This window comes from Chelonoidis abingdonii, chromosome 5 (assembly GCF_003597395.2).
Source record: "Chelonoidis abingdonii isolate Lonesome George chromosome 5, CheloAbing_2.0, whole genome shotgun sequence".
Classification (NCBI taxonomy): Eukaryota; Metazoa; Chordata; order Testudines; family Testudinidae; genus Chelonoidis; species Chelonoidis abingdonii.
Window position 1 is genome coordinate 121628822 of NC_133773.1, and position 17386 is coordinate 121646207.

General features: G+C 42.7%; 1 protein-coding gene across 3 annotated transcripts in view; it reads left to right on the top strand.

Moving 5' to 3' along the window:
* Window positions 1-17386, top strand: part of KIAA0232 (KIAA0232 ortholog) — a 109691-nt gene that overhangs the window by 79311 nt on the left and 12994 nt on the right. For all 3 annotated transcript variants that reach the window (XM_032783375.2, XM_032783376.2, XM_075066608.1), the window contains one exon: window positions 1747-5020. In XM_032783375.2, coding sequence (XP_032639266.1) covers window positions 1747-5020 — 3274 coding nt within the window. The remainder of the gene's footprint in view (window positions 1-1746; window positions 5021-17386) is intronic.

The following is a 17386-nucleotide window of genomic DNA, read 5'->3' on the forward strand; positions in this document are numbered from 1 at the left end:
ATCAAGTCCAGCCCCCTGCGCTGTGGCAGGACCAAGTAAACCAAGACCATCCCATAAAGGTGTTTGTCTAACTTGTTTTTTAAAAGCTTCCAGTGATGGAGAATCCACTACCTCCCTTGGAAGCGTATTCCAGTGCTTAATTACCCTTATAAAGATTTTCCCAATAGCTAACCTAATCTCCCTTGCTGCAGATTAAGCCCATTATTTCCTGTCCCATCTTCACTGGACATAGAGAACAATTGATCATCATCCTTTTTATAAGAGCCCTTAACATATTGGAAGACTGTTATCCGGTCCCCTCTCAGTCTTCCTTTCTCAAGACTAAACATAGGTTTTTCCACCTTTGCTCATAGGACAGGTTTTCTAAACCTTGCGTCATTTTTGTTGCTCTCCTCTGGATTCTTCCCAGTTTGTCCACATTCTTCCTAAATTTTGGTCCCCAGATTTGGACACGGTACTCCAGCTGGAGCCTCACGAATGCCAAATAGAACAAGACTGTTACCTGCTGTGTCTTACATACAACACTCCTGTTAATACACCCCAGAATCACATTAATCTTTTTTGCAGCTGCATCACATGGTATTCAGTTTGTGGTCCACTATAACACCAGATCCTTTTCATCAGTACTATCTCCTAGACAGTTATTCCCTCATTTTATAGTTGTGCATTTGAATTTTTCTTCCTAAGTGAAGTACTTTGCACTTCTCTTTATTGAATTTCATCTTCTTGAATTCAGACTAATTCTCCTAATTCTTCAACATCATTTTGAATTTTAAATCTGTCCTCCAAAGTGCTTGGAACCCCTCCCAGTTTGGTATCATTTGCATATTTTATAAACATACTCTCTACTCCATTATACAAGTCATTTAATTAAAATATTGAATAGTACTGGACCCAGGACTGACCCCCTACAAAACACTACTGGATACACCCTTCCAGCTTGACAACCACTCGTTGCGTATGGTCTCTCAATCAGTTTTGCACACATCTTATAGTAATTTCATCTAGACCCCATTTCCCTAGTTAACTTATGAGAATGTCATGTGAAACTTTGTCAGAAGTCTTACTAAAATCAAGGTATATCACATCTACTGCTTCCTGCCTATCTACTAGGACAGTAATCCTATCAAAGGAGGAAATTAATTTGGCTTGACATGATTTGTTCTTGACAAAGCCATGCTGCCTATTCTATATAACCCTATTATCCTCTAGGTGCTTACAATTTGGTTGTTGCTGATGTAGGAACTTTCTCGTGTTGCATATATGTAAGTCATTTGACAATTGATAGATTGGCTTTAGAGCTTCTGTAGGGCATTGAATAATGCAGTTTTAATAGGAAAATCATAAATTCCAAACAGTTAAGTTAAAAATTCCTAGTGAAAAGCTATGTCATCTGATAACTTTATACCTGAACCTTCATGGTTTTGAACATTCTCCACTGCCATTGGCTTCAGTAGGAATTGAGGATGCTCAGCAGCTTTCAGGATTATATATATTGTGGGTTTTTTAAAATATAATTATCTAAATATAATTCTGTGCACACTTTTAGGTGATTTTCTGTTATATCATAATTCAAATACACTAAATTATGCTTGGTATTTGGGATCTCTTCGGTTGTAGAATATTCTAGTGATTATGGAAGTAAAAGAATGTGGAAAAAAAGCGAAATTGGAAATTAAGTATTTCAGAAGTGCCTGTGGAAGTTCTAAAAACTGAATTTAAGTATCTTTTTTCTTTTTCTTTCAGGTATTATGAAGCATTTCCTCCTCTTTCTGAGAAGCCAATTTGCCTGCAAGAAATTATGACTGTATGGAATAAATCCAAAGTTTGCTCTTACTCTAGCTCCTCATCTTCATCCAATGCTCCACCAACTAGCACCGATACATCCTCTCCAAAGGACTGCAATAGTGAAAGTGAAGTAACTAAAGAGAGAAGTAACAAAGTGTCTGCCACTGTACATGAAAGAACCCAGCAGAAAAAAAGTAAAACTGAGAGAGAGAACAAGTTCAGTAATGGCACTGTTGAAGATAAGCCTGCTTTATATAAAAAGCAAGTCCGACATAAGTCTGAGGGAAAGATACGTCCTCGCTCCTGGTCGTCTGGTTCCAGTGAAGCAGGCTCAAGTTCAAGTGGTAATCAAGGTGAATTAAAAGCATCAGTGAAATGTATTAAAGTAAGACATAAAACAAGGGAGGTTCGAAATAAAAAGGGGCGTAATGGGCAAAGCAGGCTTTCAGTGAAGACTGGTGAAAAGACTGAAAGAAAAATCCATAGTGGAAGTAGCAGCAGCAGTGGATCGATCAAACAGCTGTGTAAAAGGGGTAAAAGACCATTAAAAGAAATTGGAAGGAAAGAAACTGGCAATAATGATGGAAAAGATCTGTATTTAAACAGCAGAAACGAAAAGGAATATAAAGAAGAACCCTTGTGGTATACTGAGCCGATTACAGAATACTTTGTTCCTCTGAGCAGAAAAAGTAAGCTTGAGACTACGTACCGCAACAGGCAAGATATGTGTGATATAACATCAGAGGCTGTAGAAGAATTGTCTGAATCAGTGCATGGTCTTTGTATTAGCAACAATAATATTCATAAAACATACCTCGCAGCAGGTACTTTTATTGATGGTCACTTTGTAGAAATGCCTGCAGTTCTAAATGAGGATATTGACCTCACTGGGACCTCAATATGTTCTCAACCAGAGGACGACAAATATTTGGATGATGTTCATCTGTCAGAACTAACGCACTTCTATGAAGTGGATATTGATCAATCCATGTTGGATCCTGGTGCCTCAGATAAAATGCAAGGAGAAAGTCGGATTTTGAATATGATTCGACAGAAAAGTAAAGAGAAATCTGATTTTGAGGCAGAATGTTGCATAGTATTAGATGGAATGGAGTTGCAAGGGGAAAGTGCAATATGGACAGATTCAACCAGCTCTGTTGGTGCTGAAGGGTGGTTCTTGCAAGACCTTAGTAATTTAGCTCAATTTTGGGAGTGCTGTTCATCTTCTAGCTCTGGTGATGCAGATGGAGAAAGTTTTGGAGCAGATTCTCCTATCTTAGACAGCACAATGCTTAATTCACACATGCTTGCTGGCAATCAAGAGCTCTTTTCGGATATTAATGAAGGGTCTGGCATAAATTCTTGTTTTTCAGTGTTTGAAGTGCAATGCAGAAATTCTGTTTTACCATTTTCTTTTGAAACACTCAATTTGGGAAATGAAAATGCAGATTCTAGTAGCAGTGCTAATATGCTTGGAAAGACACAGTCTAGATTGCTAATATGGACCAAAAATAGTGCCTTTGATGAAAATGAACACTGTTCCAATCTTTCAACAAGAACTTGTAGTCCCTGGTCACACTCGGAAGAAACACGTTCAGACAATGAAACTTTAAATATTCCATTTGAAGAATCCACACAATTTAATGCAGAAGATATAAATTATGTAGTTCCTAGGGTGTCTTCAAGTTACGTAGATGAAGAAATTCTAGATTTTTTTCAAGAAGAAACCTGCCAGCAACAAGCTAGAACTTTAGGAGAAATACCCACTTTGGTTTTCAAAAAAAAATCTAAACTAGAATCTGTCTGTGGTATTCAGCTAGAACAAAAAGGAGAAGGTAAAGATTATGAAACACAAGTGTCTAGTGAAAGCAGCCCACATGGAGATGGCTATAGCTCAGGGGTTATTAAAGACATTTGGACAAATATGACAGACAGAAATTCTGCAGCAGTGGTAGAGATAGAAGGAATAGAAAATGAATTGTTTTCAACTGATGTAAATAACTACTGTTGCTGTTTAGATACTGAAGCAAAAGTTGAAACCCTCCAGGAACCTAATAAGGCAGTGCAGAGATCAGAGTATCATCTTTGGGAAGGTCAAAAAGAGAACTTGGAGAAGAGAGCATTTGTTGCAAATGATTTATCAGAAATAGATGGTGGTGATTATACTATGCCATCAAAACCTTGGGACATAAACCAGGATAAAGAAAACTCATTTATACTTGGTGGTGTGTATGGGGAGCTCAAAACATTTAATAGTGATGGAGAATGGGCACTAGTGCCCCCTAGTCACACAAAAGGAAGCTTATTACAGTGTGCAGCTTCTGATGTAGTGACAATAGCTGGTACAGATGTCTTCATGACACCAGGAAACAGCTTTGCTCCTGGTCACAGGCAATTATGGAGGCCATTTGTGTCGTTTGAACAGAATGAGCAATCGAAGAATGGAGATAATGGATTGAGTAAGGGGTTTTCTTTTATCTTCCATGAAGACTTACTGGGAGCTTGTGGTAACTTTCAAGTTGAAGAACCTGGACTTGAATATTCATTCTCTTCCTTTGACCTGAACAATCCATTTTCACAAGTTCTTCATGTAGAGTGTTCATTCGAATCAGAAGGAATTGCATCTTTCAGCCCAAGTTTTAAACCCAAATCAATTCTGTGCTCTGATTCAGACAGTGAAGTTTTTCATCCCAGGATATGTGGGGTTGACAGGACACAGTACAGGGCTATACGGATTTCTCCAAGGACTCACTTTCGCCCAATTTCTGCATCAGAGCTTTCTCCAGGGGGTGGAAGTGAGTCAGAATTTGAGTCAGAAAAAGATGAAGGAAGTATTCCAGCCCCTTCCCAAGTAGACGTGTTTGAAGATCCACAAGCAGATCTCAAACCACTGGAAGAAGATGCAGAAAAAGAAGGGCATTACTATGGAAAGTTAGAGCTTGAATCTGGAAAATTCCTTCCCAGATTAAAGAAGTCTGGAATGGAGAAGAGTGCACAAACATCACTGGATTCCCAGGAAGAATCAGCTGGAATGTTGCCAGTTGGAAACCAAAATCCCTGCTTAGAGTTCAGTATGAAAGAATCACTAGGTATGAGGGATATGGAAAATTCCAAAATAAACTGCAGAATAGTGGAGCAACATGAAGAAATTAACAGGTTTTGCAGTTGCAAAGCAGGTTGCCATTTCCCTACATATGAGGATAATCCTGTTTCTTCAGGAGAGATGGAAGAGGTATGTGTTGATGTAAGATTATTGGATTTGCAGCTAGCAAGTCAGTAAATAAACTGTTTGTTTATGCAACACCCATTCTAGTAATTTGGTAGTTCGGTTTAATGGATGAGATCTAATTCTTCGACAGCAAAGTTAATGATCTAATGGTAGTAATTATTGAGTCATCTTACATAAGCAAATATCTCAGTGTTTTAAAAATTCATGCATTGAAAGATTAAGTAAGCTTTCCTTTTTTTTGGTTTGTCTGATTTATCTGTAATCTGATGAAAAAATGTGTTTAAATTCCTAGCTTGACAATACTGAATCATGAAGCAAGCGTGTTAAATAGAGTATTGTAATCCTAAATCAGTTCTTTCAATAAGTTTACTAACAGAGCAGTATACATTTTAAATAGTCAAAAGTTTTTTACATTTTTACACTTGAGTAAAACACATTCATTTGTCAAACAGGACAATAATCAGTGTTTTGATCACATCTGTTTTAGCTTATTGAATTGCCGGTGTCCTGGTCAATACTTCAAAGGGGGAAATGAATTATAGGCTTGGAATACTAATTAAATTCTAGAAAAAATTAAGTTTTTTGCTGAGCAGAATCTTTCAAAATGAAAATACAAAAATATTGTTAGCTTCTCAGGTTAAACTTATGTGAATGTGTTCTTGTATCAAGGATTTAAAAATTAAGTCCTTTATAGAAGGATACTAATTACAGTTAATCATCAAGCACTATCAGACTTAATAAAAACTGTAATTTTAAGATTTAGCATTTATATAAAACTTTTATTTAGCCACAGGTTGTCATGATTTACTTAATTTGATGTGGTGAAGTAGACTTCTGTAGTGCACATCTGTAGTCACCACAAATATACTCTCAGGTTTCGTTTTTTTTCCTGCATGTGGGATGACAGCACAAGTTGAATTCTCATAAGCACAGTTCATACTGCTGGAATAACACTCCCTTTGCCCCAAATCTTGCCATAGGAGCCACGAAGATTGTAACTACACTTCCTACCTCGGTTTTGGAATAGAAATGCTGGAATTTCATACATGCCTCTCACCCCTTCCTTGGTGAAGAGAACCACTAGGATCTTCATTCTCATCATTTTTCTTCCGTGTCCATCCATCCATCCATCCATCGCATGTGTGTCCTTGATAAAGAACTTTCCTGTATTACTTCCCCTGTTCAGTGCCTGGTGCCAGATAAGCACAGTGCTTAGTAAGAACCTTTGGCTTGAGCTGCTAGTTGAAATTATCCAGTGATGTCTTTCCTCCCTAATCTTCATTCTGTGGCAGAACGCTGAGGGGCTTCCCACCCTTGAATCTGCTTCTGTCACGCAGCCAGGTAGAAACTCTATAGCTACAAAATTCTAAGCTTCTGAGCCATATGAAGTTCCAAATCAGTCATTTGATTTAGTGTTTTAGATTGTAGAGTGCAGCCTAAAGTTAGCGCCTCACTAAAGTGGACAGAGAAACCTTGTTGCAGCTTCAGTTGTGAATAGACTGTGGATCAGGTCCCCAGGAGTACCTCGTCCAACTCAGAACAAGTCAAGAGGATAGGAACATAAAAGGCTTTACAACTCCCTGATTCTGTCTCTAGGTGTAATTTAAAGCAGTCTCTGGTCTTCTCTAAGTTGTACTGGCTGGCTTGTGTTGGAACCACTGTGCCAGTCCTATGCCACCTGAGGATTCTTGCACATTGAATCATTGGGTAGTTAAGATGAATTTACAACAATGTTACAAAAATGGCTGCATCAGGGGTCATGTCTTGACCCTGTTTCTTTTTAATAAGAAGTCTTTTTAAATTATTTGTTTTTTAAGTTGAGTGGAGCAGAAGACACGGCAGAATACCTGGGGATTGTTACAGAAAGCTTAAAACTATCACTCTAAGTCCATTAGTAAGAGAATAGAGTTCTGAGAATTGAAGCAAACTTTTTGATGACCTAGACTATTTAGTAAACTCTGGTAAGTGGAGAGGACTACTATGAATTGTATGAAATGTATAAACTCCATATTGCTAAGCCTTCTGTGAAATGAATTTTGTTTTATTTGGTTTGATTTTATTTAGTGCTCATGAAAATGAAAAATCTAGAGCTGGGATGGCTCAGGCATTTGGCAGGCAGGGCTCCCAATACATGTGAATATTATTGGTAATACAGTTCTTCAAGTGGCTTTGCATATTGCCACTTATGGGTGCTGCCTGATGCTGCCTAACAGTAGAACCTTCTCTAAGCAGTGCCCTTTATAGTGCATGTGCACTCTCTCCTACCTTTCTCTTCAGCATTTTCAAACATTCTGAGGGAGTGGAGGGGAAAGGAAAATTAGTGGATCCCTGGACTCATGGAGTGAGGAATAGCTTTGGTTTTTTGGATTTAGTTTAGCTTAGCCCTTTGGCCAAATTAAAAGCCAAAAACAATAGAAGAAACAAAAATCCAACGACCTCCATTTCCTGATAAATAATTTCTGAGAGTCAGAGGGAGACTGCCCTCCAGCAGGAGAACTTACACATGACTGCAGCCTGTTCAGGAGAGAGAGAGATGTCAACCCTGGGAAACAGGAGATGATAGAGACAACCTTTCCTGTTACCTAGACTACTCTGACAAGCTAGAAGACTCTTCAGGTGCACTCCTCCTTTTGACTGAGGAATACAGGAGAATGTTTCGTTCCTAACTTTCACCCTGGGAGGATACCAGTATCCTTTAATTTTTTTATTAGGAAGGTTGTGGTTTTAATCCATGTATTTCATATATCATCAAACACTCCTGGGCAGAAATAATGTGAAATAACAATAAAGCAATAAAAAATAATAAATAAAAGGTCCCTTGCATTGTATCTGGAGTGGACTAAAGCTGCTAAAATGTCCATGGTGCTCTATTGCTTTTGACCTTGGATCAGAAGGCTTTGAAACAACCATGGCTGACTTTTTTTTTTTTTCCTTTTTTGGGGGGTAGGTTTGTTTTTTTTTTTAATTGCTTCTTGGCAGGCTTTCAGCTTCTAGGTCATGTTAAGATACATTCCATCCAAGCCATGCATACTTTCAAAAACAGCCTGAGATCTGTTCCAATTCAAGAGATATACAATACAGCCAAACCGTTACCTTTGATTTACAAGATGGGGCTACCGGGATTTGGTCTCCTCCTACAACTCCAGCCTTGGTTGTTCAAGTAGCTTGAACTGACCCCTGTGTAGGTTAGGTTGATTATGTTCATCTATAATAGACTGGACTGCATTTTGAATGTGTAGTGAACACTTACATGTGAATAAATTTATGGAGAAGATAAGTGTGAACTCAGAATCTAACACAGTAATCAAATATTTGCATTCATTCTTTTTCACGTCTGCTTCAGTCTCAAGTTTTGCTTGATGTATCTTACATACACAGGCCAAATCTAGGAAATAAGATGATTTTTCTTTTTAAACTTCTCTCTGCTACCTCTGGCAGCTGCACTTTCATTTATTCAGCCCCAGGGTTTTAGCTTTGATAATTCCACGTTTACTGTTAGACCATTCAGAAGAAATAATATTCAAGTGTGCTTTCATAGTCTACATAAAGGCCTAGTCATCCTCCTCTTTATATCAGTGAGTCTCTTTTGCTACCTAATATCCTTGCAAAAGCTAAGCCTGGAAGAAGCCAAGCTCTGATTCTTTTAGCATTTCTATCAAATATCAGCTTACTCTTGTACAAGATTGCAACTAAATCCTATCCAGGTCTGTTAACTGATGGTGCAGTTTACATGTGCTATTCATCGGGCTGCCAATTAGTCATAGTAGAAAAATGTAGAGTTGGATACAATCCTTGCTGTGGCAAGCGTGGAACATTCTATGCAAGCAAAAGCAGGAGTGGGGGGGGGGGGGGGGGAGAGAAAGTAAGAGAGAGAGAAAGGGAAAGGTAGAAACAACAGTTATTGTAATGGTTTAGGTGTTCTACACTTCTTCTAAAATAATTTGTATTTATGTAGTCGCCAGAAATTTTAATGGTGACAGACTAAAATGCATTATAGTAGCTAACTAAGCTACTGTGCAGTTGAATATTTTTTTGTCTTCAGTGAAAAACCAACCTTGGGATGTTCTGGAAACTGTATCTTACCAGTGAATACTTCTACACCATTGGTGCTTGGATAATACTACCACTTTTAGAATAGACTGCATATTCCCATTTAGAAAACAGTGCCCATTCAGGCTGCATGAGCCATTTTTCTCACGTCTGAATATTTAGATCTGAGCTTATGAAATAATAGTGGTACTTAGCACTTTCCTTTCAAAACCTCAAAGCATTTTAGTAAGTAGGTTTGCATTGTTTGCATTTCACAGGACTCTTTTAATAATGCCCCCAGTTGAGAATCTCAAATGCTAATAAAATTCTAATGAACAATCCCTCGCAAAACACCTGTGAAGTAGAAAAGTATTATCCCTGATTTACAAATGAGGCATGGAGAAGTGGTGACTTGCCCCCAACACACAGTAAGTCAGTGGTAGAGCTAGGAATAGAAACCAGAAGGCCAGGCTTTGCTCACAGTTGTCTTTTTTATCTATCACTGACAATAATGTGTTTTCTTTTTTTCACAAATTCTATGGGAAGTGAGACTAGGGAGACTCTTTCTCCTATGCTCTCTGTGCCGCGCCCCCTCTGACCCCGTCATCATCGACAGGTGAGCGGGCCCCGCGCCCCACCCCCCGCTGGGTTCAGGTAGTGAGGAGGAGAAAGCTACCTTTATCAAGTGCAGAGGGGAGAAGAGTTGGGGGAATAGACTGAGACAAGGAGCCTGGGGTTGTAGTGGGAGAGCTGGGATAGAACTCAGGAGTTGCTGGCCACTGGCCAAATGACTACACTAAAGTTAAGAAAATCAGTTGTGATTCCCACAGCAATCATAACTCAGCCATGTGGCAAACACTCCAAGGTACAATTGTTACTGCTACATACAGATGTAGTATTTTCTATTTTACTGTATAAAGGGATGGACTTCTAGATTATGTGGGAAGCATAACTTTGATTTCATTGATATGCATGTGAAATGTCCACAATAAATTGTATTAATGTAGTGTTTGCATTTAGTATTTGTAATTTCTTCTTAGAGTGCAGTGTGCTACTTGTGTCTGTATGTTGTTGATATAGCAGGAAAATGACAACAATATACAGGACACAAAGAGTCAGGGCATATAAAACAATATGTGACCAGAATCTCTCTAATTTTAACGTTTGGGAGTAATGTATTTTATAAACTATTATGTTCATACCATGGAGATTATACTTTCTCACAAGAATTTTAAGTTTCTAAGCACAAGTATTCTTTAAGCCTGATTATGTATCAAGCAAGTTATTTTTAACACATGCACTACCATGGAATCTGAGCATGCAATAATGCTTTTGTTGACAAGACTAGTACTGTTTTTTAGAATTTTCAGTGTTGTTCATATGTTTGGTACCATGCTCTATTGAAATAAAAGTGTAGGAAGACATGTTTTTACAGTCGATAAATACAACACAATTAAGGATTTGGCACCAATATAGGAGCAGTTCTCAGAGGAGAACCATGTTGGAGGGGTATCTTATCAATGGGAAACCATCATGATTCTCCAACAGTTAATTTACTATTACTATATGTGGTGGTGTAGCTGTGTCGGTCCCAGGTTATTTGAGAGACATGATGGGTGAGAATATCTTATAATTGGACCAACTTCTGTTGGTAAGAGAGACAAGTTTTCAAGCTTACACAGAGCTCTTCTTCATTTTCCAGTACATACATAGGTCTGGAAAATGTACTTAGTTTCACTGCCAGATACAAGGTGAAACAGATTGTTTAAGGTAAGTACTTAACAAATATTTCAAGGGACCTTTCAAGGTGAAGTGGCCTGTGAACACCCTCCAGTCCGGGGAAGAAGGGGGAGAGGAAGCTGCCTCTGCTGCTTCCTTTCCCTCCTATAACTGGAGGGATGTTAATGGGGCACTTCACTTTGAATGGTCCCTTGATATATCTGTTAAGTACTTACCTTAAACAATCTGTTCCACCTTGTATTTAGCAATGACACTGGAAAGCTGTGTCTACACTGGCAGAGGCTGAGAGCTTAGTCACTGATTAAAAAAAAAGCGCTTGAAGAAAACTGCTGTTGTGTGTTCACATTGTCTTCCACTGGTGGCATAGCATGTTCACACTTCGGCACTTGCATTGCCAGTGAGAGCAGTGCACTGTGGGTACCACTGTGGGAAGGCAGAGGGAATTGTGGCGCATCATGGGTCTGGGCTCTGTTCCCCGTGATGCACTTCTTTCCGTCCCAGCATTCCATGTGCTTCTGTCTTCAGTTTGTGGCATTTTTCAACGTCCCTTGTTTTCTGCTTTCCCCGTCACATCTGTCTGCAGGAATGGATCCCACACTGCTCTCCATTGCTCTGCTTGCTCTGCCTAGCACATCGCGAGTGGCAGTGGAGTTATTCTTGAAGTTACAAATGCAGCGGCAGTCACAGTTGCCTGACGTGATGTCTGACATAGAAAACAGCAACATTAGATTGCTTTTGGCTTTCACGGAGGAGTTGAACACAGTGGAACATTGCTTTTGGGCTTGGGACACTGCCACGCAGTGGTGGCATCACGTCATTTTGCAAGTCTGGGATAACTAGCAGTGGCTGCATAAGTTTTGGATGCAGAAAGCCACCTTCCTGGAACTGTGTGCTGAGCTCTCTTCATCCCTGTGGCACAAGGACTCCTGAATGAGAGCTCCCTTTTTGAGGGCTCCTCTTTTGGTGGAGAAGCACATGGTGATGGCAGCGTGGAAGCTGGTGACTCCAGACTGCTACTGGTCAGTCGCAAACCAGTTTGGAGTGGGGAAGTCGACCACTGGGGCTGTGTTACTGCAAGTGTGCAAGGCCATTAATTGTATCCTGCTGCGAAAGACTGTGACGCTTGGTAATGTGCATAAAATTGTGGATGGCTTTGCAGAAATGGGTTTGTCTAACAGCAGAAAGGTGATAGATGGCATGCCTATTCCATTCTGGCACCGGACCACCTTGCGACCAAGTACATCAATCGGAAGGGGTTCTTCTCCATGGTTTTGCAGGTGCTTGTGGATCACTCTGGTCATGTCACTGACATTAACATGGGTTGGTCCGGAAAGGTGCATAATGCACAGATCTTTAGGAACACTAGGCAGTACAGAAAGCTGCAAGCAGGGACTTTCTTTCCAGACCAGAAGACTACCACAGAGGAAGTCGAAACACCCTGGGAGACCCGGCGTTCCTCTTAATGCCATGGCTCATGAAGCAGTACACAGAAAACCTATATAGCAGTAAGGAGTGGTTCAATAACAGGTTGAGTAGGTGCAGAGTGACTGTTGGATGTGTGTTTGGCCGATTAAAGGCATGCTGGCGAAGCCTATATAGCAGGTTAGACCTGAATGAGGAAAATATTCCCCATGGTTATAGCCGCATGTTGTATGCTGCATAATATTTGTGAAGGGAAGGGTGAACGGTTTATTCAGGGGTAGAATGCTGAGGCAGAAGGCCTGACTACTGATTTTGAGCAGTCAGATGCCATTGCTATTAGAGGGGCTCAACTTGGGACAATAAGAATCAGGGATGCCTTGAGGCAACACTTTGAAGATGAAAACCAGTAATGTTTGTTGCTGTGCTGAGAACTGCAATGGTTAATTACATTTGGTATGCTAGGAAGCAGTTGTGAGTGTTAAGGCCTAGGATTCAGTGTAAGGAACTAATAAAAGTGCCTGTTGATTTGCAGGTGCCATGAGGTATCATACCTTGTGTATAAACAAATAGAATGCTTATAATTCAAAAAACTTTTGCTTTTATTGCCAAATAAACCACAACACTTCTCTCTTAGTGGGGTAGACGGTACCAAGGGTGCTGATTTTCATAGTATAGATCCAGTTTCCATTTGAAAAGCTGTCTGCAGGGTGGAGTGTAGAGGAAAGCGCAATGTTCCAGAAAGCAGAAAGGAATGCATAGAGGGAGTGCATGGAAAAGAGTTCTGAATGTGCTGAAGGGGAGGGCGGGCATGCATCTGCGCAGTCTGTAGTGTTATGAGAGTGTGGAGCATGAGGGTTTGATGCTCCAGAATTTTAATCAGCTTCTCTGTGGCATCTCTGTTGTAAGAATCCTTCTTTTGTCTTTCCTGCTTTTCGCTTTCCCTCCACTTGTTGCGTTCAGTATTCTTTGTCTGAATGCTGCAGCAGCAGCTGGAATGTTTCTTCCTTGGTCTGTCTCAGCCGTTTTCTTATCGTGCATAGATGCTCTGCTGCTGTTGGGGGGTTGGTTCTCAAGTTCAAGTCTGGAGAGGCATAATTAACAATAAACAGAAGCACTATTGTCAATTACACATCTTTCCAGCTGACCATGGCGGCTCCTTGCAGCAAACTGTCCTGCTTGGAGCACATCTGAGTTGTTGCATCTGCTGGCACTGTGGGGAGAGGAGGCTGTGCAGTCCCATCTCTGCCCCGGCTGTAGGAACTTAGATATCTATAGTCAGGTTTTGCGTGGCTTGTTGGAAAAGGGCTATTAGTGGGACGTGCAGCAGTGCTGTGTGAAGATAAAGGAGCTAAGGCAGGCATTCCAGAATGCAAGGAAGGCAAACCGTCGCTCTGGTTCTATGCTGAAGTCCTGCCACTTTTGTAAAGGGCTGGATGCCATCCTAGGGGGCAACCCCACCTCCACCGCTAAGAGCCCCATGGATACTTCAGCAGGGCTGGAGATGGCAGACAGTAGTATCAGTCCCAAGGCCAGGGTTTCTCAAGATGCATGTGTCATGCACCTTTCCAGACCACCCTGTTGATGTCAGTGAAACACCCACAATGATCCATAAGTACCTGAAATAGCACAGAGAAGTAGCCCTTTCTAGTGATATACTCCATTGCAAGATGGATCCGGGGCCAAAATTGGAAAATGCGTGCCATCTATTGCCCTGCCGCAGTTAGGGAATCTCATTGCTGGAAAGCCATCCAATAATTCATGCACATTGCCAGAGTCACAGCGCTTCACAGCAGGATGCCATTAATGGCCCTTCACACTTGGGTTAATGCAGCCCCAACAGTTGATTTCCTGACTCCAAACTGATTTGCGACCACGTGGTAGCAGTCTGGAGTCGCCAGCTTCTACGCAGCGATCACCTCTGAGAGGGCAGTTCTCATTTTGGTGTCCTGGTGCTGCAGTGCTGAGGCAAGCTCCACACACAGTTCCTGGAAGGTGGCTTTCCACATCCGAAAGTTTTGCAGCCACTGCTCATCATCCCAGACCTGAATAATGATGCAATCTCACCAGTAGTGCTTGTTTCCTGACCCCAAAAGCCATGGTCCACCATGTTCAGTTGCTCCATGAATGCCAAAAGTAATCTGGTGTTGTTTCTTTCCATAGCACACAGCAAGTCAGGCCATTCTAATTCCTGTTCGGAGCTCGTGATTAAGGCTGAGAGTTTCACAGAGTTCATTGAAATCACAGATTCTGGGACTTTTTGGGACCTCTTTGACTTGTGTCGCGGTCAGTGCGGTTGCCCTGGGGACCGCTTGGGCAACCCATGGGCCAGCCGCTGCTGGGGCAGTCTTGTGCCACTGTGGCCCCCCCTCCAGCAGCAAGAGTTGGGGAGAGGGCGTGGGAGGGGGTGAGGGCTCTGGGTGGATCTTCCCTCGGGGGGGCTCCCCGGAAGTGGCAAAGTGTCCCTCCCTCAGCTCCTAGGCCTGTGCACTGCCTCTGCCCGCAGGCACTGCCCCCACAGCTCCCATTGGCCATGGTTCCTGGCCAATGGGAGCTGCAGAGCTGGCGCCTGTAGTGGGGACAGTACACAGAGCTAAGAGTTGAGGGAGGGACATGTTGCTGCTTCCAGGGAACCACGAGGATCTGGGCCGGGAGCCTGCCAGTCCTCTTCTTCCTGCCGCCCTTCCCCTCCCTCCCAGCAGCAGCAGGGATCCCAGGCCACCCCCTTCCCAAGTCATGGACAGGTCATGGGGCATGAATTTTTGTTTTCTGCCCACGACCTGTCCATGATTTTTACTAAAAATACCAGTGACTAAAATGACAGGTTTCAGAGTAGCACTTGTGTTAGTCTGTATCCGCAAAAAGAAAAGGAGTACTTGTGGCACCTTAGAGACTAACAGATTTGCTCAAATAAATTTGTTAGTCTCTGAGGTGCCACAAGTACTCCTGTTCTTTTTGCATGACTAAAATGTAGCCTTACTCATGATATACTGCATGACCATCCGCAATGTGTTGCATAACAGTAACCACAACAGTAGAGAGTAGTGTGGGATCCATCCTTTCAGACAGAGATGGTGGGCGTGCAGTAAACAGAGGCCATTGAAAAATGCCACTAAATGCAGTCAGAAGCCCAGGGAATGCTGGGACAGAAAGAACAGCATCATGGGATATTGAGCCTGTACGCATGATTCACTGCGATCCACTCCATCTTCCCACAAATTCTAGCTGCAAAAGGTGGCGAGTATCACAATGGGATAGCTACCATAGTTCATTGCTCTTACTGGCAATGCTAGAACACCAGCTGTGGATGTGCTCTGCCAACAGAGGGAGCTTAGTATGAACATGCACAAGCATTGTAATTATACCGGTTTTTGATTGTCAGCTTCTGTCAACAAAACTCTCTAGTGTAGGCAAGACCTAAGTACGTTTCCCAGACCTGAAGAAGAGTTCTACGTAAGCTTGACAGAAGTTGGTCCAATAAAAGAAATTACCTCATCCACCTTGTCTCTCTTATTTACTATTACTACTGTATCTAATGACAAATTCATAAGAATGTGGTCCTGCAGACACTTCTGAGTACAGTGCTTTGTTGTGTGAGTAGTTCTGTTGATTTCAGTAGGAATATACACTCAGTAGTAAGTATTCTTCAAGTGTTTGCTCATGTCCATTCCATGTCAGGTGTGTGTGCTTGCCACATACACTAGTGCTGGAAGTTTTTCCCCCAGTGGTATCTGTCGGGCCAGCTCTAGCGCCCTCTAAAGTTGCATGCATATGCGCCAATATAAAGGGCACCGCCGGCCTGTCCTCCCCTCCCCCCCGTTCCTTCTTTACGGCCAGTGATGGTGCTGGAATGTCCATATCAGTAGTCTTTCGTATTTGTTTTCAGTAGTGATTTTAGTGTATATAATTAGTCCCCTGAGGGACTTAGCCCAGGGATAGTGCATGCCCAGGTCCTTGGGCGTCAAGCTCTGCAAGAAGCCCGTTCCTGTCAGTGATCCCCACCAGAGCTGCTGAAGTGCTTTGGAGAGACCCACATATGTGACATGCAGGATCTGTAAAGGGTTCAAACAGCGTATTAGGAAAGAGTGGGACAGCAGACTTAGAGCACTTCTCGTGGAGCCACTTAGCGCCAAGTACATCAACATCAGTAAGGCATTCCCCTTCATCACCGACCTCCTCACGGCACTCATCCCAGTCTCTGGTGCCTGCCAAGAGACGTAAGAAGTATACAGGAAGAGGCTGCTTCCCAGTGTCCCACAAGGGAAAGATGGGGGACGAGCTCAGACCTATGCTGATGTGCTTGTCTTCTCCAGAACTTGGTGAGGCAGCAGCCTCACCCAGCAGACTGCCAAACATGTCCCAGGACCTGTCTCCCTGGGAGCAGTAGGGGTGTCCGACATCTGACAGTGCCGTCCATGCCCGAGGCATTTCAAGCAGCCATGGACATTGTTCCCTTGCCGGTGACACTGACACCTTATGAAAAGAGATCCTCGGACCTCCCATTGGTAATGGGGGTGGTGGTCTTGTCTAGAGGTAAGCTAGCGATGGGACCCCTGCAGCAGTTCCCATCCCCACAGCACCGTGACGGTCACCAGAGTCTCATCAATGATCTCTGGAGCCATGCAATCAATCTTCAGAGACCTGATACTGCTTGCTGAGTTCCTGGCACCAGTCCCTCAGCGGTGGTCCCAGAGGTGCACCCTGGTCCCCGGAGTGCTGCGGCTGATCCCCTGAGCACTATCATTGGTCGCCAGACACACAGCATTGCTCCACGGAACCCCTGTACTGCTTCCCAAGCACTAAACACTAGCCCTCCCGATACTGTGTGGAAGCGGAGACGGCAGCAGCACCACTCTGGTCACTGAGGGAGGACCCTTGCTCTGAGGGCGAGGAGATTGATGTACCCAAGAGCAAAGTGTATCCTGCATTGCCAGCGGGTTTTCCCCCAGGCCCGTCAGTAAGCGCATGGCCACAAGGCCAATGGCCTGTACCCTGGCAGTTCTGGAACCCGTGGGGGTTCCTCCCTGCCCTGGAATATGGTGCAACGCTCAGTCTCTGGTGCCTCAGAAAGGTGGTCAGCAACAGTATACCGCCCAACTCAGATGAAGTATTGGTCTAAGGTACCCAGGCGCCTCCAGTAGCCTCAGACAAGGCTGACCCAACTGGGGAAGTGGAATTAGT